Source organism: Balaenoptera acutorostrata, chromosome 1 (genome assembly GCF_949987535.1).
Source record: "Balaenoptera acutorostrata chromosome 1, mBalAcu1.1, whole genome shotgun sequence".
Classification (NCBI taxonomy): Eukaryota; Metazoa; Chordata; class Mammalia; order Artiodactyla; family Balaenopteridae; genus Balaenoptera; species Balaenoptera acutorostrata.
In genome coordinates this window covers 26,830,038-26,850,851 of record NC_080064.1, presented here as the reverse complement: position 1 = coordinate 26,850,851, position 20,814 = coordinate 26,830,038, and the positions used below count along the sequence as shown (strand labels likewise).

The window sequence follows — 20,814 nt, the reverse complement described above, 5'->3', positions numbered from 1 at the left end:
CTTCACTGGGGCCAAGGGAGTGGGAAAGGCGCTCACCAGTGGCCAGTGGCCTTCCTTTTAATGCCCTGTATCCTAGCCACCTGGCTTTTGGCTATTAAGTAGAGAGAGCACTGAAGCAACATGAGGAAGCCTGCTTGAAAGGCATCTGCTATTCTACCTCTTTGTTCATCGGATCAGAGACTTCTGGACAAGCTTCTGTTCTGAGCCTCAGGTTCCTTACCTGGAAAATGAGCATAACATCTTCCCTTGAAATCTTCACATGAGTAGATTTCAATGGGATAAACTCCGAAAAGATTTTGAAACCTGAGTTGTGACATACAGGGTGAAACTGTGACTTTGACTTCTCTCCTTCAACCTATTCCAGCTTCAGAAGCTTCTTCCCGGTTCCCAGCATCCAGACTCAGCTTTGCTCAGTTATAGCCCACTGAGGAGGTCAGGTGTGCTACTGCTTTCATCTGTGGCACACAGCCCATCATTCAGTGGCCTTCCTGACAAGAGCAATAATGGGGCCATTTAAGGCCCTGGGCTTGCAAAAGAGGTAGATATAGGGGCAACAGGTATGCCTTTCATGCTTCTCATGTGATACCTGGGGGGTGACCTCATGCCTGTGCACAAGCCTGGCCGTGCCTAACCAGCTTGACCTTATGGAGAAGACCCCACACCGATGAGGATCAACAGACCTGGATCCTAGTCCAAGTGCTGCTACATTTGCCTGGTGACTGTGTACAAGCCTCTGGGATCTGATTTCCTCACCTATAAAATGAGGCTTTCATGGGTCTTTTCTAGTTCAAATGCCCTAGAACCATGCTGTGTAATAGAAATATAGCGCAAGCCACAAATGCAAGCTGCACGAGCACTTTAAATTTTTCTAGTAGCCATATGTAAAAGCAAAAAGAAACAGGTGAAATTAATTTTAATAATATATTTTATTTAACCCAATATATCCTATATATCATTTCAAGATATAACCAAAATAAAAAATATTGAGAGAGTCTGCATCTTTTTAAATTCATTAATTAATTTATTTATGGCTGTGTTGGGTCTTCGTTTCTGTGTGAGGGCTTTCTCTAGTTGTGGCAAGCGGGGGCCACTCTTCATCGCGGTGCGTGGGCCTCTCACTATCGTGGCCTCTCTTGTTGTGGAGCACAGGCTCCAGGAGAGACTGCATTTTTTCACATAAGTACTCAAAATCTGGTGTATATATTACACATCTCAACACATCTCAGTTCAGACCAGCCACATTTGGAGGGCTCAACAGCATGTGTAGCTGGTGGCTACCATACAGGACAGCGCAGCCGAGAACGCTCGATCTCGGTTACTATGGAGTCTGGACCACAGGAGGATGGAACAGGGGAAGGATAGAGCTTATTGACCCAAGCAGCCCAGCCCTCCATTTCTAACTTGGGAACCATGAAGAAGCTGCCCCCCATTTCCCTGCTTCCCTCCCCCTCACCTGCTGCAATTCCTGCTCCTCCCTGCTCAGTTCTGCCTGCTCATCCCCCACCTCACTCACTGGACACCCAGGATAGCCCACCCCCGTTTCTACCTCTTACCCTTCCTCTCTCCCAGTCTTGGTTGCCTCCTCCCCTGCCTGCCCCTTTGCTCCTCTTCCCCTTCTGTTTCTCTGCCCTCCCCATACACCCACCATCCTTTCCGACTTGCTCCCTCCACCCTCAGTCCTTCCTTTGACCTTGACCTGGCTCCCTCCTCAAGCTGCTTGAGCCTTGCAACCATCGGATCCCACACGCCTCCTCCTCAGACTTCAACCACGAGGATGCCCGGACCTCACCTGGTGATTCCCACTGCTTAGCTGGGGACCAGGTGCCCTGCCAGTCAGATTCCTGGTTCAGCCTAGAACTTCTGGCAACAGGAGCACCCAGCAGCCTGTGGACATGGGGTCAACAGAGAGCCGGCCCAGCCCACAGGCATCCCCTCAGGCAGGGCTTCCCTCCTAGTAGTACGTTTTCAGTCGTGCCGGCCCTGGCCAGCTCTCTGTCAAGATCGATAAAAGAGTTCCTGTCCCAGCCCCGGTGGGCTGGTCAGCCTTAGTGGACCCCAACGTTTGTAACTGACCCCTGGGCCCTGCTAACAGCAAGCGAATGACAATGAGTTATCTATGGCCTCTGTCCTGTCTCCAGGAAGGCGAGCCCTGTGGCTCTGGTCACTGTTGGAGCAACTGCTGAAAAGATGTTCCATGAAAACCTGTAAACAAGAGCTAGAACTTCTACTCCAGGGAGACCAAGACTCATTTTCTCCCAGGTCTCATCTTTGTCCCAAGATGTACAGAACATCAATGCATTCCAACCATTACTCAACCTACACTTGACATTCTGACTACTACAGGAAGAAACAGTTTCCTGTGGATTCTGATCAAAGTCACGTCAAACTGAAATATCGCTCTCTTTCTCTAATTCACGATCAGAATTCAAGGATAACAGAGTCTAAAAGGCAAAGGATTGCCTATACCCCGTTCAACCAGGATGAAAGAGTAAAAGTTTACAAAGGAAACCTCAACCTTAAACTACAATGTCTTCTGGACATTACCAGAAGTGGAATGGGTGGAGGAAGGAGGGGAAAGAACCCCCCTAAAGACCCTCCAGCTCTACCCTCTTTCTAAAGCATGAAGTGTGTCAGCTCTGGTCCTGAACAAGGAAGCAAATTGGGAATCAGATAAGATTTAGCCCTCTGGGAATGCCTTCCTTTCTTTTCATCCATCATCACCCTTATGTTATTTAGGTCCCAGACACCTCAGATTCCCCAGCAAAGAGACACTGGGGCACACAGCAAAGCAGATGTGTGAAGGCCAGCAGACCAAGGAGCCATCTGTTATGGACAAAAAGCAGACTCCTGCGTTGCATACATCCACTCATGGCTGAAGAGCCACAGAAAACAGTGAAAGATGGCAGTCCACCACAAGGGGCGTGAGATCTTGGGCCCCAATCCTCCCTGACGGTCTCATTGTGTCCCCCTGATTTCTCCCCTCCTCCTTTGCTCCATAATTTTAGTGTAACCAGCAAGATGCCAGAAGAACCCAAGACAAGTTCTTTTTTATGGTTTGCAGTTCAATTAATATAATTTATTAATTTATCAGGTCATTTCATCCCAAAATAGGATTTGACTCGTTTTAAGAGATGTACATCATATCACAGGAAGAAGAAAATAATAAAGGATCAGGAAGTGAAAACAAAGCCAAATAAAATGAAGGCAGGGGTTGATGCACAAATGGAAAATCAAGAGCCTGTTCTGTTTTCAGACTTGGACCTTAAATCTCTGAGCCTCCTAGTGGCCAAAATTTAATCCATTTTAATGCCATAGTCACTAACAGGGAACGAAAATCAATCACAAATGTCTAAGAAATTAGTTGCTCAAGAAATGTCCCTGAGATAACACCAGTGTTTTCTCTTCCTCCAACCAGGACACACAGGATGGGTTTAGTGTGACCTTCAGCCCAGGTAGCCTCACCTCCTCCATCTATTTCTGGGCAACTTCAAGGAGTGGGGTTGGGTTAGGGACTTTGTATGTGATCCTGAACAAGCCCTTACCGGGTGCTGTCCGTAGACGGTGCTCCTGGCCTGGCACCCTGGGGGCAGTCTGCATGCAGAGCTCCTCACCACCGCCTCCAGAGCAGCCCCTTGACTCACCTCCTGCTGGTCTCTACCGCCTCTAACTACACAGAAGCGACTCTGTGGTCTATGAATTCCCCAAAGCACTAAAGACAAGCTGTGTTCTGTGCAGAAGGAGGGAGAAGAGCCCTTTCCCCTCTGTGTCACTCTGGTCGTCTGGCACCAAAGTAGGGCTCCCTGACCCCCAGTGACTCTCAAGAGATTCCAGTGACCACAGCTCCGTCAACCCCTGCCCGCGGCTCCTCTCCTGCTTGAGCTCAGATGGACCCATAAAGCTGATCTGGAAGCAGCCTTAGCAGTAGACCTGTTTTCTTCATCTTCCCTCCCATGGCCCTCACCCTCTGGATGGCAAGATGATGGGGTATTTTCCTACAATGAAAATGTGAAAAATAAACGTGACTATAGAAAGAAGCACAATGTATTGACAGACCAGATCAGAATCATCCTCACATGCAAAGAGAATCACTAGCCATGCCCTGACTAGAAAATCAATCCCTAGTGAGTTTCAGCAAAATGGTCTCATTGGATTCTGGCCTTGACTTAACCTAGTGGCTCCCAGGACAAAGCAGCTCTCTGCCTTGAGAAGTGGGAGAACTGACTGCACGCTGAGAAGAAGAGGGGCTCTTGAGCTCTCTGCCTTCCCTCCCAGCAGCATAGGTCACTGGGGTTCATGACAAGGACCAGGGGAGCGAGGCCCCAGAGGGAGATGAGGTTATCTTTCTGCCACAGGGTTGGCTGGGGGAAGTCACAGTGAGGTGAGAAACTCGACACCCCCAAAAACTGAATTTGGAAGTAATTCCAGATTTGCCTAAAACCAGAGTGAGGGGGGGAAGTGGTGCTAAAGATAAGGTGGTGGTAATACTGATGTTGGGAGTGTGCAGAGAGAACTAGCCACGGGCGGGGGGAGAAGACAAACGTCTGTCACCCTCGACCCCAAAGCTCAGCCTGAACCCCACCTTGCCGGCAAAGCCTTCCTGACCTCCCACTACAGGCAGAACTAACCTCTTGTAGGCGGTGACAGGGGGTTAAGATGGGCCTTTGCTGCTAAGAGGCGGAGGCTAAGGGACATCCAAAGGAAGGGCGGGATCAAAATTGAGGTCAGGTGATGTTTCACTTGATTAATTCCAAGTCTGTTCAGAAAAAGACTTCCTAGGCCGCTGGGCCACCACAGCCCAACTGGAAAACGCCCTTAGAAGGGACAGCGTGTGTCTGGGGGGCCACGTCTGGATGTGCACGTCTCGCTGGGGGTGCGCGGAGGCGGCTTTCTGTGAGCCCAAGTGTGCACGTGAACGCCCGTGCTGAGCGGTGGACCAAGAGGCCGGAGACAGCAGCAGGTGGACGCGGGGCTGGAGGGCCCTGGAGGGACCCGAGTAGGGCTGGCCGCCAGGCCACCTGGAAGTTATCAGCATCTACACAGCGGTAAACATGCAAATGGAACGGAGTGAAGGGAGCGAATGGAGAAGCAGGCCTGGGCCCCAAGGCTGGGCTACAGAGACCCAGGGCAGCCTGGGGGACGAGACCGCCCGCCACCCACATGCACCCCAGACGTCAAAGCCTCCGCACCCCCGGCCCCAAAGGGTGTCACTCTTCTCCACAGACTGACTAAAGGGAGTCTTTTCTGCAGCCCGAACGTGGAGGGCCATCCCCACTGCGGGCCCCAGACAAGATGAGGCAGGGAGAACCCAGGGGACCCGGCTGCTACATTTTCCAGCACAGGAGGACTGAGTTGCCTGACACTCCTTCAGGCTGGGGGCTGGGGGACACGTTAAAGCTGAGGCAGCCAGGACCGTGCCTTCAGCTGCTGGGGCCAAGGCCTAAGAATAGAAACGGGTATCTAAAGCAGCCTGGTCCCGCCTTTCCCTGCCGCTACCTTAGGGTCTGCTGCCTGCTGCGGAGTCTGTGGAATGAGAGTCTTCGTGGTGCCCTTTAGTCACCTCCAAGGAGCCAACGCCCTTCCTGGGGTGGAGGGTACAGAAATCAAGGAAGGAGATGCAGCTCACACAAAACACCTTCCCAGGGAGGCAGGTACCGCTTCTGTCTCCCATGACCAGGGTCTGACCTGTGGCCATGTAGGCTGAGAAACCGCCCATTCTGCAGAGTGAATCTACTTCCCAAGAGCAGACTGACGGTAACAAGGCTCGGGGTGTGTCAAACCAGATGTCGGTTTATTTGAGCAGCAAAGAGCTGTTGGAGGATGTCTGGGTGCCCTGGCAGAGTGATGGGTCGGGCCCCAAACATGGAAGCCACCTGAAAGGGAACTTCTTCCAAAGGAAGAGTCAGGTACACAAGGAGAGAAGGTCCTCCTGGGCCACTTTCTCTCCTGGCCCACACTGCCCTCGATTTCATGGCTGAACCTGAGTTACGAGAAAGGACCAATAGGTAATAAACATCAAAACTGTTCACTTGAGAACATGAGACACCAGCATACTTCCAAGAGCAGGGGAACGGGTGATGCTTGGGAAGGGAGAGGGCCATTATCTCACTTCTACACAGAGCTCAGCTTGGCTTCTACAGGGAAGGTTCCAGGAAATTCAGAACTTCATTGAGAATGCCGGTGTCAGCAGCGATTGAGGCAGTGTCCGAAAGTTGGCTGGAGTGCGCGGGAGGTGGTGGGACTGGGGGGTAGTCTAGATCTCCTCTGAGGGGCATCTTCCTCTACACATGGTGCTTCTCCAGTTCTGTCCTGGGCCCAGCCTTTCTATGACTTGAACATGAAGGTAACTCCCAAGCATACAGATAACTCTCTAGTCCTAACCTCCCCCCAGCTTCAGGCCCCGATATCCAAATGCCTGCTGCATATCGTATCACCTCTTGGATGTCGCTAACCAAAATGCCCCAAATTAAACTTCTGATCTTCTGCCCTCCTGCCCTATCTGCACCTCCTCCTGTGATCCCCGTTCGGAAAGACGGCAGGCTCCACCAGCCACCCAGGCATCCTGGCTTTCCTCCGCTGCCCTCAATTCTGCCTGTGAAACCTCTCAAATCATCCCCTCCTCTTCAACGTTACCCCTGCTCTAGTTCAGACCCTCACGTTTAACTGGAATATTGCAACAGTGTCCCAAAAACCTGTCCTAACTACAGCATAGCCAGGTTCCGTTCAGCTATTAGGTTTCAACAACGCGCATCTGACCACGTCCCCCTCAGCAGCCACAAGATCCTCCATGACCCACCCCCGCACCCTTCCAATCTGAGCTCCTAACACTCCTCACCTCCCATTTACACCCCAATAGAGCTAAGAAGTTATGGTCCCAGCCCCACCCTGAAGCCATGCAATTTCACACCACTTGGTCTTTCCCTGGACCTCCCTTCCCTTCCTCCAGGATCCTTCCTCTTGGCTCAGGTGGTTCCCTACCCACCATCCTACTGTTGCAGTTACTGACACCTGGTGGTTCAAAGCCAGGGCTCACTCACGGGCCCTGCTCCTCAGAGATAAGGTGAGCCAGGAGAGGTAAACCGGGAAGGCGGTGACAGGCAGTGATCCGAGGTAAGCTGGTTCTTGGGAAGCCGAGGAAGGGACTAAGGAGTGATATGCGTCGGTGGGGGTGCCAATCTCCCCACTGACTGCTTCACATGCAGAGAGCTCCACTCTTCAAGGTTCCCTCACATCTACTATCTAATAGTACTTCCCAAGTTGATGAACGAGCCAGGGTATGAACGGCATTCCCAGTATCATAGGCGGATGTCAGGAGAGGGATGCTCCTTTAAAATCCTTTGGAAACCATAGTCCTTGGCCAACATTGTTTAACCCTCCTGAGGAGAAATCCTGGAGGCCAAAGCGCTGCGAACTAGGAAACCATCCTGTGTGAACCTTTCTGATTGAGCGTGTCAGAGCTGGAGGCAGGTCTTTCCAGCCAACATTTAGACAGCACTGGGTGGGCCTGGGCCAAGAAGGCTCAGAGTAAGAGTGCACCATGAACCTGGACTAAGCAATAGCCTTCAAAGCCCCCGCCACGGCACTCCACACACACCACTCCTTCCACCCCCCTTCTGCCTCAGCCTTGGCGCAAAGCTTCTGCTGCGCCTGGAGGGAAAGGGCCAGGGGGCCAACACACCGGGATGAGTGAGCACTGGCCAGCGAGCCCAGGTTTCTTAAGGTTCAACCTACGATCCAGCCAAGTCTAACAAGAAGCAGGGCTGACCCCCTGAGAAAAAGGGAAATTCTTAAAAACCCCATTTCCTTAGCCAAAACTGTATCTCATCGGAAGAAACATCACTTTGGCTACATTATTGTTCCCAATCTCAACTCACCTCTGTCTGTCACCCATATTATTGTGAAGATGGAAATTCACATCAAGTGCTTTGATGAGAGCTCAGTCTCGCTCAAAGCACATTGCCAACTGTGAACATCCCCAGTCCTTCAATCTTTTGGGATTCTCAATGTCCATATTTGTTAAAAACAGAATTCATAAGGAATTTTAACAGAAAATGTGGTCTACAAAGTGCTTTGGCACCTGAGTTACCTGCCCCAATGTGAAAGGGGATTCAGTGAAGCAGTGAGAGCACCTCAGGCCCTAGAGACAGAGCTGGTTGAATCCTGCCTCTGCCATTTTCAGACGTGTGACCCAAGCAAGTAACTTCTCTCTTCTGGGAAATGGGGAAAATATTAATACCTCCTGGGGCTGCTGTGAGGAGTAAATGAGATGATGTATACAAAGTGCTTAGCACAGAGCCTACTGAAGAGCTCGATAGATGCTGGCTACTTTTGCTATTATTAATAATGATCTAGTAATGATGTCACTGTTGTTTCTACCCTTTGATAAGCTCATGGTAGCCTGCTCTAGGCCACTGATTCTCAATATGCCCCCATCACTGGAGAGTCTCAAAGTTCTCCCAGGAGGTTACGCCCCAACGGAAAACGGCCACGTATGAGAATTTGCCAACGTACACCGATGGGGCATGTGTACATGTGGACAGTGTGAAGGCACAGCAAGGTCTAGAATCACTGCTCAGGACCACTGATTTACCTCTAATCCCCTCAGTTACCAGTCTGGCTCAAACACTGATAAAGCTCTTACACGACAGCAAATATAAGGGCAGCCTGAGGATTGTGTGGGGTTTTTCTGCCGGAGAAAAAACACATTACACTTAAGAAAAGTGCCTTCAAATCTGGATCCTTAGCATTTGTAATTCACTTCCGAATTACTTGGTTTGTACCAAGGTAAGTTCCCCAGGTACACGCTAAGCTTAAAAATTGGGACAGTTTCTTTCTAGCATACGTCTTAGGATCTTGGGAGATTTAAATATATGTTTCTCTCTTTTGTCTCCTATGATGCCTTCCCTCCTGCATGGGTTCTCCTGTGGGCACTGAAGTGGGAGCTGTTGTTGAAATCTTTGCCGCACTCCGTACACTTGTAGGGTTTCTCTCCGGTGTGGATTCTCTGGTGAATAATAAGACTGGAGCTCTGGTTAAAGCATTTCCCACACTCTCTGCACTTATAAGGCTTCTCTCCTGTGTGGATTCTCTGGTGGGTAATGAGGTTGGAACGGTCACGGAAGAACTTCCCACACTCGAGGCATCTGTAGGGTTTCTCTCCTGTGTGCACCCTCTGGTGTGTGATGAGCTTGGAACGCTCCCCGAAGCATTTCCCACAGTCTGTGCACTCATACGGCTTCTCCCCAGTGTGGGTTCGCTGGTGGTTGGCCAGAGTGGAGCTCTTACTGAAGCTTTTCCCACATTCAGCACATCCATATGGTTTCTCTCCCGTGTGGATTCTTTGGTGACTGATGAGGGCAGAACTCTTGGAGAAGCTTCTTCCACATTCGGAACACTGATAAAGTTTATCCCCTGAGTTGGTGCTTTGCGGTCCAGGAGAATTCAAGTTCTTACTGGCACTCTGAGTTTGTTCTGGAGATGTCTCCTCTGTTGAGTTCCTCCAGTGAGCACTACAGGATGGGCTCTGGCCAGAGTTTTTCCCAGGCTCACCACAGTGATCACGATTTCCTCCCAAGTGGATTCTCTGGTGTTTCAGAAGGTTTGAGCTCTGGGTGAAGCTTTCCCAACATTCCCCACATTTATAGGGCTTTACCCTTGTGTGCGTTCTCTGGTGGGCGATGAGATTGGAGTGGTCACTAAAGCTTTTCCCACATTCAAGGCATTTGTAGGGCTTCTCTCCAGTGTGGATTCTCTGATGGGTATTGAAGTTGGACCGGTCACTAAAGCTTTTCCCACATTCAAGGCATTTGTAGGGCCTCTCACCTGTGTGTATCCGCTGGTGGGCGATTAACTGCGAATTCCGGCTGAACCGTTTCACGCACGTGTCACACTTGTAGGGTTTCTCTGCAAGGTACAGGCCTTGATGATCGATGAGTTTTTCTAAGTCCTCTTCAGAAGAACATTCTTCCCACTGATCCTGGGATGGATTTCCCCACTGCCCTTTACCTTCGTTTTCATCTTCACTGTCTTCCCCCCAATCATGAGGGTAGCAATCATCCTCTGCAGTACACTTTGATAAGGCTCCAGGCAAATCTTCAAAAATGTCCTGCTCTGAAATCTGGTCTTCATCCTCATGCCTCAACTCAAAACCTGAAAGAATGGACAGAAATGCATTCATTAGTTAGTGTCTATTTATACATCTGGATCTTGTGTCTTGTGAATTTGGCTAACATGAATTTGTACTTATATTTTATATCTCACAGCTTATAAATGTGACTAACATGAAATTGATCAAGTTTCAGCGCACACATGCATTTCTGACCTGTAAAGCTTAGGAACAGAGTTTGGGACATGGCAACTCCACCAAGGGAGCCGTAAGCCCCAGCCCAGGCAGCCAGCTGTCAGTCTCCCTGGCCAGCTACCCTATCCCACTACTGAACAACGAACACTTTCTTCTCCTGGTACATTCAGTATGGCCTATGTCATACGAGATTGAATAAACTCTATAACTGCCCAGATGAATCCAAGTAAAATCTAGACTGACCTCTTTTCTTATTTAGGGGATTACACTAAGCTAGAGACTGGATAATCTCAGCGAAGCACAAATCCTTAACTTATTCAATTTCATTCTCTCTTTTAGTTCAGAGAAAAGAAATGAGCCTGGCTTCCACACTCTCTCTGCATACTTGCAGATTTTGTGGACATCTAATTACTCCAAGCTTACCAGTGTCTGGGGTTTTAGGACCTGGGGTTGGAGGTCTGACGGCATCTTCACCTGCCATTTCATCCCAGGCCTCCTGGTTGACAACCTGGGTACCACTCTCCCCAGAAGTAGGAAGACCCACTGCCTCCTTGCTGGTCCCCATGTCTCTAACCGCAGTCCGAGCCCTCATCAGCAAGTCCAGCTCCTCATAGAAGGGGCAGGTCCCAGGTGGGTGGCTGCTCTTGGCTTTTCGGTAGCTTCGAAGGAGGTTTTTGAATCTGTAGCGACACTGCTCCAGGGTCCGCAGGAAGCCCTGTGCACACAGCCGCTCTGCAATGGCCCGGTATACCTGGCTGTTCTGGTGACAAGTGCGAAGCTTCTCAGAGAATGGGGACTCACTGAGAATGGTCAGGAAGGCCTTGGTCTCCTCGTAGCCCCAGTGCACACCTGCTGTCAGGAGTGAAGAGTTCAGAATTGAGAGACTTGATGAGATTTGCCTAGGTCATCAGGGACTGGGGTCACCTGCCCTGCTAAACACCTAGGCACTTTGGAAAGGGTCCATGTGCCTGGCACACCAGCAAAGAATATACTCTTGTTTCTCAAGGCTGTGCCAGGGCTTCCCATCCCCACCCACTTCTAATAGATTCTATTAACATTTAAGAGTCTTGGCTGAAGGGGAGGATTTAAGTGGCCATATTATACCAGGTGACCCATGTCCCTGGCTTCAGCTGATTGGTTAAAGGAAAGGCCTGTAACTGAGATACAAGACACTGTCTCTATACCCATTCAATACATGTGCTCTACTTACTTACTTAATTTATTTATTTATTGGGGGTTTTATTGGTTTTTTTAAATTTTATTTTTTTTTATACAGCAGGTTCTTATTAGGTATCCATTTTATACATATTAGTGTATACATGTCAAGCCCAATCTCCCAATTCATCCCACCGCCACCATCCCCCCGCCACTTTCCCCCCTTGGTGTCCATACGTTTGTTCTCTGCATCTGTGTCTCAATTTCTGCCCTGCAAACCAGTTCATCTGTACCATTTTTCTAGGTTCCACATACACACATTAATATACCATATTTGTTTTCCTCTTTCTGACTTACTTCACTCTGTATGACAGTCTCTAGATCCATCCACATCTCTACAAATGACCCAATTTCATTCCTTTTTATGGTTGAGTAATATTCCATTGTATATATGTACCACATCTTCTTTATCCATTCGTCTGTCAATGGGTATTTGGGTTGCTTCCATGTCCTGGCTATTGTAAATAGTGTTGCAATGAACACTGGGGTGCGTGTGTCTTTTTGAATTATGGTTTTCTCTGGGTATATGCCCAGTAGTGGGATTGCTGGGTCATATGGTAATTCCGTTTTTAGTTTTTTAAGGAACCTCCATACTGTTCTCCATAGTGGCTGTGTCAATTTATATTCCCACCAACAGGGCAAGAGGGTCCCCTTTTCTCACACCCTCTCCAGCATTTGTTGTTTGTAGATTTTCTGATGATGCCCATTCTAACTGGCGTGAGGTGATACCTCATTGTAGTTTTGATTTGCATTTCCCTAATAATTAGTGATGTTGAGCAGCTTTTCATGTGCTTCTTGGCCATCTGTATGTCTTCTTTGGAGAAATGTCTATTTAGGTCTTCTGCCCATTTTTGGATTGGGTTGTTTGTTTTTTTAATATTGAGCTGCATGAGCTGTTTATATATTTTGGAGATTAATCCTTTGTCCGTTGATTCATTTGCAAATATTTTCTCCCATTCTGAGGGTTGTCTTTTCATCTTATCTGTAGTTTCCTTTGCTTTGAAAAAACTTTTAAGTTTCATTAGGTCCCATTTGTTTATTTTTGTTTTTATTTCCATTACTCTAGGAGGTGGATCAAAAAAGATCTTGCTGTGATTTATGTCAAAGCATGTTCTTCCTACATTTTCCTCTAAGAGGTTTATAGTGTCCGGTCTTACATTTAGCACTCTAATCCATTTTGAGTTTATTTTTGTGTATGGTGTTAGGGAGTGTTCTAATTTCATTCTTTTACATGTAGTACAGTTTTCCCAGCACCACTTATTGAAGAGGCTGTCTTTTCGCCATTGTACATCCTTGCCTCCTCTGTCATAGATTAGTTGACCATACGTGTGTGGGTTTATCTCTGGGCTTTCTATCCTGTTCCATTGACCTATATTTCTGTTTTTGTGTCAGTACCATATTGTCTTGATTACTGTAGCTTTGTAGTATAGTCTGAAGTCCAAGAGCCTGATTCCTCCAGCTCCATTTTTTTCCTTCAAGACCACTTTGGCTATTTGGGGTCTTTTGTGTCTCCATACAAATTTTAAGATTTTTTTGTTCTAGTTCTGTAAAAAATGCCATTGGTAATCTGATAGGCATTGCATTGAATCTGTAGATTGATTCGAATAGTATAGTCATTTTCACAATATTGATTCCTCCAATCCAAGAACATGGTATATCTCTCTGTCTATTTGTATCATCTTTAATTTTTTTCAAGAGTGTCTTATAGTTTTCTGCATACAGGTCTTTTGTCTCCCTAGGTAGGTTTATTCCTCAGTATTTTATTCTCTTTGTTGCAGTTGTAAATGGGAGTGCTTCCTTAATTTCTCTTTCACATTTTTCATCATTAGTGTATAGGAATGCAAGAGATTTCTGTGCATTAATTTTGTATCCTGCGACTTTACCAAATTCATTGATTAGCTCTAGTAGTTTTCTGGCGGCATCTTTAGGATTCTCTAGGTATAATATCCTGTCATCTGCAAACAGTGACAGTTTTACTTCTCTATTCCAATTTGTATTCCTTTTATTTCTTTTTCTTCTCTGATTGCCATGGCTAGGACATCCAAAACTATGTTGAATAATTGTGGTGACAGTGGACATCCTTGTCTTGTTCCTGATCTTAGAGAAAATGCTTTCAGTTTTTCACCACTGAGAATGATGTTTGCTGTGGGTTTGTCATATATGGCCTTTATTATGTTGAGGTAGGTTCCCTCTATGCCCACTTTCTGGAGAGTTTTTATCATAAATGGGTGTTGAATTTTGTCAAAAGCTTTTTCTGCATCTATTGAGATGATCATATGGTTTTTCTTTTTCAATTTGTTAATATGGTGTATCACATTGATTGATTTGCATATATTGAAGAATCCTTGCACCCCTGGGATAAATCCCACTTGATCATGGTGTATGATCCTTTTAACGTGTTGTTGGATTCTGTTTGCTAGTATTTTGTTGAGGATTTTTGCATCTATATTCATCAGTGATATTAGTTTGTAATTTTCTTTATTTGTGATATCTTTTTCTGGTTTTGGTATCAGGGTGATGGTGGCCTCACAGAATGAGTTTAGGAGTGTTCCTTCCTCTGCAATTTTTTGGAAGAGTTTGAGAAGGATGGGTGTTAGCTCTTTTCTAAATGTTTCATAGAATTCACCTGTGAACCCATTTGGTCCTGGACTTTTGTTTGTTGGAAGATTTTTAATCACAGGTTCAATTTCATTACTTGTGACTGGTCTGCTCATATTTTCTATTTCTTCCTGGTTCAGTCTTGGAAGATTACACCTTTCTAAGAATTTTGTCCATTTCTTCCAGGTTATCCATTATATTGGCAAAGAGTTGCTTGTAGTAATCTCTTAGGATGCTTTGTATTTCTGGGGTCTGTTGTAACTTCTCCTTTTTCATTTCTAATTTTAATGATTTTAGTCCTCTCCCTCTTTTTCTTGATAAGTCTGACTAATGGTTTATCAATTTTGTTTATCTTCTCAAAGAACAAGCTTTTAGTTTTATTGATCTTTATTACTGTTTTCTTTGTTTCTATTTCATTTATTTCTGCTCTGATCTTTATGATTTCTTTCCTTCTGCTAACTTTGGGTTTTGTTTGTTCTTCTTTCTCTAGTTCTTTTAGGTGTAAGGTTAGATTGTTTATTTGAGATGTTTGCTGTCTCTTCAGGTAGGATTGTATTGCTATAAACTTCTCTCTTAGAACTGCTTTTGCTGCATCCCATAGGTTTTGGATCGTCGTGTTTTCATTGTCATTTGTTTCTAGGTATTTTTTGATTTCCTCTATGATTTCTTCAGTTATCTCTTGGTTATTTAGTAACATACTGTTTAACCTCCATCTGTTTGTGTTTTTTTATGTTTTTTTCCCTTAATTGATTTCTAATCTCATAGCGTTGTGGTCAGAAAAGATGCTTGATATGATTTCAATTTTCTTAAATTTACTGAGGCTTGATTTGTGACCCAAGATGCGGTCAATCCTGGAGAATGTTCCGTGTGCACTTGAGAAGAAAGTGTAATCTGCTGTTTTGGGATGGAATGTCCTATAAATATCAATTAAATCTATCTGGTCTATTGTGTCATTTAAAGTTCTTGTTTCCTTATTAATTTTCTGTTTGGATGATCTGTCCATTGGTGTAAGTGAGGTGTTAAAGTCCCCCACTATTATTGTGTTACTGTCGATTTCCTCTTTTATGGCTGTTAGCAGTTGCCTTCTGTATTGAGGTGCTCCTATGCTGGGTGCATATATATTTATAATTGTTATATCTTCTTCTTGGATTGATCCCTTGATCATTACGTAGTGTCCTTCCTTGTCTCTTGTAACATTCTTTATTTTAAAGTCTATTTTATCTGATACAAGTATTAATACTCCAGCTTTCTTTTGATTCCCATTTGCATGGAGTATCTTTTTCCATCCCTTCACTTTCAGTCTGTATGTGTCCCTAGGTCTGAAGTGGGTCTCTTGTAGACAGCATGTATATGGGTCTTGTTTTTGTATCCATTCAGCGAGCCTGTGTCTTTTGGTTGAAGCATTTAATCCATTCTCGCTTAAAGTAATTATCGATATGTATGTTCCTATGACCATTTTCTTAATTGTTTTGGGTTTGTTTTTGTAGGTCCTTTTCTTCTCTTGTGTTTCCCACTTAGAGAAGTTCCTTTAGCATTTGTTGGAGAGCTGGTTTGGTGGTGCTGAATTCTCTTAGCTTTTGCTTGTCTGTAAAGCTTTTGATTTCTCCATCGAATCTGAATGAGATCCTTGCCAGGTAGAGTAATCTTGCTTGTAGGTTCTTCCCTTTCATCACTTTAAGTATGTCATGCCACTCCCTTCTGGCTTGTAGAGTTTCTGCTGAGAAATCAGCTGTTAACTTTATGGGAGTTCCCTTGTATGTTATTTGTCGTTTTTCCCTTGCTGCTTTCAATTATTTCTTTGTCTTTAATTTTTACCAATTTGATTACTATGTGTCTCGGGGTGTGTCTCCTTGGGTTTATCCTGTATGGGACTCTCTGCGCTTCCTGGACTTGGGTGGCTATTTCCTTTCCCATGTTAGGGAAGTTTTTGACTATAATCTCCTCAAATATTTTCTCGGGTACTTTCTCTCTCTCTTCTCCTTCTGGGACCCCTATAATGCAAATGTTGTTGCATTTAATGTTGTCCCAGAGGTCTCTTAGGCTGTCTTTATTTCTTTTCATTCTTTTTTCTTTATTCTGTTACACAGCAGTGAATTCCACCATTCTGTCTTCCAGGTCACTTATCCATTCCTCTGCCTCAGTTATTCTGCTATTGATTCCTTCTAGTGTATTTTTCATTTCAGTTTTTGTATTGTTCATCTCTGTTTGTTTGTTCTTTAATTCTTCTAGGTCTTTGTTAAACATTTCTTGCATCTTCTCGATCTTTGCCTCCATTCTTTTTCTGAGGTCCTGGATCATCTTCACTATAATTATTCTGAATTTTTTTTCTGGAAGGTTGCCTACCTCCACTTCATTTAGTTGTTTTTCTGGGGTTTTATCTTGTTCCTTCAGCTGGTACATAACCCTCTGCCTTTTCATCTTGTCTGTCTTTCTGTAAATGTGGTCTTTGTTCCACAGGCTGCAGGATTGTACTTCTTCTTGCTTCTGCTGTCTGCCCACTGGTGGATTAGGCTATCTAAGAGGCTTGTACAAGTTTCCTCTCTACTTACTTTATGAATTGCCTTTTTAACAAACATGGGAACTGAGAATCCCTAAAGACATAAGTGGACTTCAGATAATCTTGCAACAGAGTCCAACTGAGGATCTCTTTCCTCTTTTGTGGAAGAAGGAAAAGGAGGTGGTCTATTTTCATTTCCTCTGCAGCTAAATGATGCAGCCAGGGAGGCAGCATGGTGGAGGGAAAACCAAATAAAATTGGAGGCAGGATCCCTGGGCTCTGGTCTCGACACTTCACAGCTTGGGCTTCTGTGTTTCCACTTTTACAGGGACTGGGTGTTTCCCTAGCATCAGTTGTTCAAGTATATACTGTCATGATTTCTGCTATATCTATTAAATATTTCACTCAACATCTTGCTTTACCTAAATTTACTATTTGTGAAGTCACCTGTTGATGTGCTCATACACATTAAAATTAAAAGTTCACTCAGGTAACACTTATGATCATCCCCATACTACCAGTGACACACTCTGGGAAATACTGAATTAGCTCTTTAAGGTCGCTTAAGGTTTTAAAAGACTGCTTCTTTTTGCACAGCAAAGGAAACCACCAACCAAAGGAAAAGACAAACTACTGAATGAGAGAAAATATTTGCAAATGATATGACCGATAAGGGATTAATATCCAACATATATAAAAAAGCATACATCAAAATAGCAAATAATTTTAAAAATGCGTAGAAGAACTGAATAGACATTTTTCCAAAGAAGTGCAGGTGGCCAACATGCACGTGAAAAGATGCTCAATATCGCTAATCATCAGGGAAATGGAAATCAAAGCTATAATGAGATATCACCTCACACCTGTCAGACCTGGTATCAAATAGTCTACAAATAACAAATGTTGGCGAGGATGTGGAAAAAAGGGAACCCTAGTGTACACTGTTGGTGGGAATGTAAATTGGTGCAGCCACTGTGGAAAACAGTATGGAGGTGTCTCAAAAAAACTAAAAATAGAACTACCATGTGACCCAGCAATTCCACTCCTGGGTATATATCTGAAAAAACAAAGAAACTAATTTGAAAAGATACATGCATCCCAATACTCATAGCAGAACTATTTATAATTGCAAAGACATGGAAACGACCTAAGTGCCCGTCAAGAGATGAATGGGTAAAGAAGATGTGGGATATATATATATACAATGGAATACTACTCAGCCATAAAAAAAGAACAAAATTTTGCCATTTGCAGTAACGTGAATGGACTTGGAGAGCATTATGCTAAGTGAAATAAGTCAGACAGAGAAAGATAAATACTGTATGTTATCACTTATATGTGGAATCTAAAAAATACAACAAACTAGTGAATATAACAAAAAAGAAGCAGACTCACAGATATAAGAGAGCAAACTAGTAGTTACCAGTGGGGAAGGGCAAATATAGGGGTGGGGAATGGGAGGTACAAACTATTAGGCGTAAGATAAGCTCAAGGATGTATTGCACAATACGGGGAATATAGCCAATAATTTTGTAATAACTGTAAATGGAAAGTAACCTTTAAAAATTGTACAAAAATTTAAAAAAAAAATTTTAAGTGTTTGCTTCTATAACTAAGAAAACTCAAACAAGCAGAACTGATCATAGGAGAGAGAAGAGGAGCTTGAGGATGACCTACTCTAGCAGCATCACTCCAGACTGTGCCCTGAACTAGAGAGCAGAGGTTTGGTTGGTGAGAGGGTTGGAATCTGGATCCGATTAAGCCCCAATATTCTTACCAATACGACTCTGGAGCAGAGCTGGGCCCCCTGGAATCCTGGGTCCGTGGACAAACTCTTCAGTGGCCAGGTGACTGTCATCACCATTACAGTCGTCCGTTGTTTCCTCAGGCTCCCAGCCCCCTTCCTCCTGCTCATCCACCTCCATGTCACTGTCCCCCAGCCTGGGGAGAGCCACAGCCTCTCCTGGGCCATCTGAGGCTCTGATGGCCGTCCGAGCCCTCACCAGGGCCTCCAGCTCCTCATAGAAGGGGCAGGTCCCCGGCGGGTGGCTGCTCTTGGCTTTCCGGTAATTCCGTAGGAGGTTTTTGACTCTGTAGCGACACTGCTCCAGAGTCCGCTGGAAGCCCTGTGCCCTCAGCCGCTCTGCAATGGCCCGGTACACCTGGCGGTTCTGGTGACAAGTCCGGAGTTTTTCAGAAAAAGGAGACTCACTCAAAATTGCCAGGAAAGTCTTAGTCTCCTCATAGCTCCAGTGCACACCTGATACTTTCACATCCTCCACATCCCACTGATATCGTTCTTCCCAGGCCCTGGAATCCCTCCAGGCCAATGCCTGAGCTGGTTTTGTTTGCTCAGTATCCCAGCTGTAATCTGCAGGGTTCTTTTGTCCAGAATTTACAAGTCTTGGACCCCAAAATTCTGGTCCTTGCTCTTGCTGGGAGATGATGGTTGGTTTTGAAACTGGAACTCCTATACAAAAGGAAGAAGAGACATGATTAAGTGGAAATGATCTGTTGAGCAAAGCGTTTGTCTAAGAAGTCCTTGAAACATTTGCCTGTAAGAAACTAAAGAGAAATTCCCAAGCTAATCCCTTAAGAGGTCTGGAAGGAAAGGGAGAGGTAACTAGAGGTAACCTCATCAGAAATATATTGACCTGTATGCTTTGTTCATTTGCTTTTTGGTTGGTGTCATGAAATACATCATGCAAAAGAGTGATTGTTACTGGCTCACAGATGGGCACATGCCCTAAATTAGCCAAATCAGAATAAATTTAACAGTTGGAGGAAAGGTTGTGTGTGGTGTGAGTCTCTCTTGCTAGGAACTTGAGGTCTCAAATGCCATTGGCATCTACCTTTTGCCTATGACAAAAAATAGCTTTAATATGAAGCTGACACAAAGAATGGCAGAGCAGAGAGAAAGGACCCAGGTCTGCTGTGAAGTTGCCAAGCCAGTTTGTACTGTGGTTGGAGCACACCCTCCTCTAGACTTCCAATACTGTGAGAAAATAAATTTCCGTATTTCTCAAAACACTTAGCTGTGTTTAAAGGACAGATGTCCCAATAGCTCCCAACCTCAGCAAATAGGAAGGCTTTAATTAAAATAAATATCTGAAGAAAACTAGATGAAAGAGTTTAGAGCTAAAAGAGGCTTAAGGATTCTCTAGTTCAGCATTTCCCAAAGGTTGTTCCTTTGAACACTATTTTCCCCAGATATCATGTGTAAAAAGGGCACACTTTTCATCATGTGTAAAAACGATACACTGCCCAGCAAGTAGCCAACAGCTCCTAGTGTCTTACTTTACTGCCGTGAGTCAGACCTGCCACTGTCTCTCTACCTTATCCCACTCTCACGTCTAACTCTCCTCTTACTGATCCCAGGCTCCATGGGGAAATGTTCATTATTGTTTGACTTCCTGTGAAAATGTGCCTAAAGAGAAAGGGGTCTGTGCTGGTCATATGGGCTTCAAGTATTTTGAGCCCTGTGATATTTATTTCTCACTGTGGTTTAAACACGTCAGTCTCCTGGGCGTAGTTCACTTGACTCTGCCCCGAGAGATGGACCTTGTTTGATGCTGAAAAGACTGGGTTTCTGGGCCAGCAGGCTGGGCACAGCCCTGGGACGGTGGTGAATGTACTGAGGAAATAAAAGATAATGAGTGCTGAGAGGGCAGGCTCTTGGCAGCCAGCCTGCTGGCCCAGAAATCCACTCCCCACACCCCCTCCCTGCTGCCACATTGCTGGCCACAAAGAGCACATCTTCTCCCTAGGTCTGAAATTCCAGAGACTTCACAGAGCCATGAGTCTTAAGGAGTGATGAAACACTCCTTGGGAACTGAGTGTACCGGAAACCCGACCGTATCTTATCCAGAGGGCACTGTTTCCTTACCCAGGGGCAGGCCGTTCCCACAGCTGTCTCCTGGGGGGTCCTTGCAGAACTCCTTCTCAGCGTGTCTGCCGGGACCCAGGGCTTCCTGCGGGATGTACAACAGAAAGACCTCAAACGTCAATGACCCTTCAAAACAGCTTGGGAGTCCCACCAGGCCCCAGGAAATATAATGGACACGGCGATACCATGTGTGAGGCTAGCATCCTAAGGAGCAGCTTGACCCAGGAGAGGCCCAGCGGACGGGGGATGAGGGGCAGAGGCTCGCACCCTGCACCCGACAGCAGGGCAGAGAGAGAAGAGAGGAGCAGGGCAAGGGCACAG

General features: G+C 45.6%; 1 protein-coding gene across 7 annotated transcripts in view; it reads right to left on the bottom strand.

The window, feature by feature from the left end:
• Window positions 1-1,001: 1,001 nt before the first annotated feature.
• Window positions 1,002-20,814, bottom strand: part of ZSCAN20 (zinc finger and SCAN domain containing 20) — a 32,159-nt gene continuing 12,346 nt past the window's right edge. For 5 of the 7 annotated variants that reach the window (XM_057529302.1, XM_057529293.1, XM_057529314.1 and 2 more), the window contains 4 exons: window positions 20,494-20,578; window positions 18,385-19,077; window positions 10,721-11,149; window positions 1,002-10,146 (listed from right to left, as the gene is read on the bottom strand). In XM_057529302.1, coding sequence (XP_057385285.1) covers window positions 8,888-10,146; window positions 10,721-11,149; window positions 18,385-19,077; window positions 20,494-20,578 — 2,466 coding nt within the window. In that variant the 3' untranslated portion in view covers window positions 1,002-8,887. The remainder of the gene's footprint in view (window positions 10,147-10,720; window positions 11,150-18,384; window positions 19,078-20,493; window positions 20,579-20,814) is intronic. The other 2 variants (XM_057529316.1, XM_057529321.1) reach the window with 2 other exon arrangements.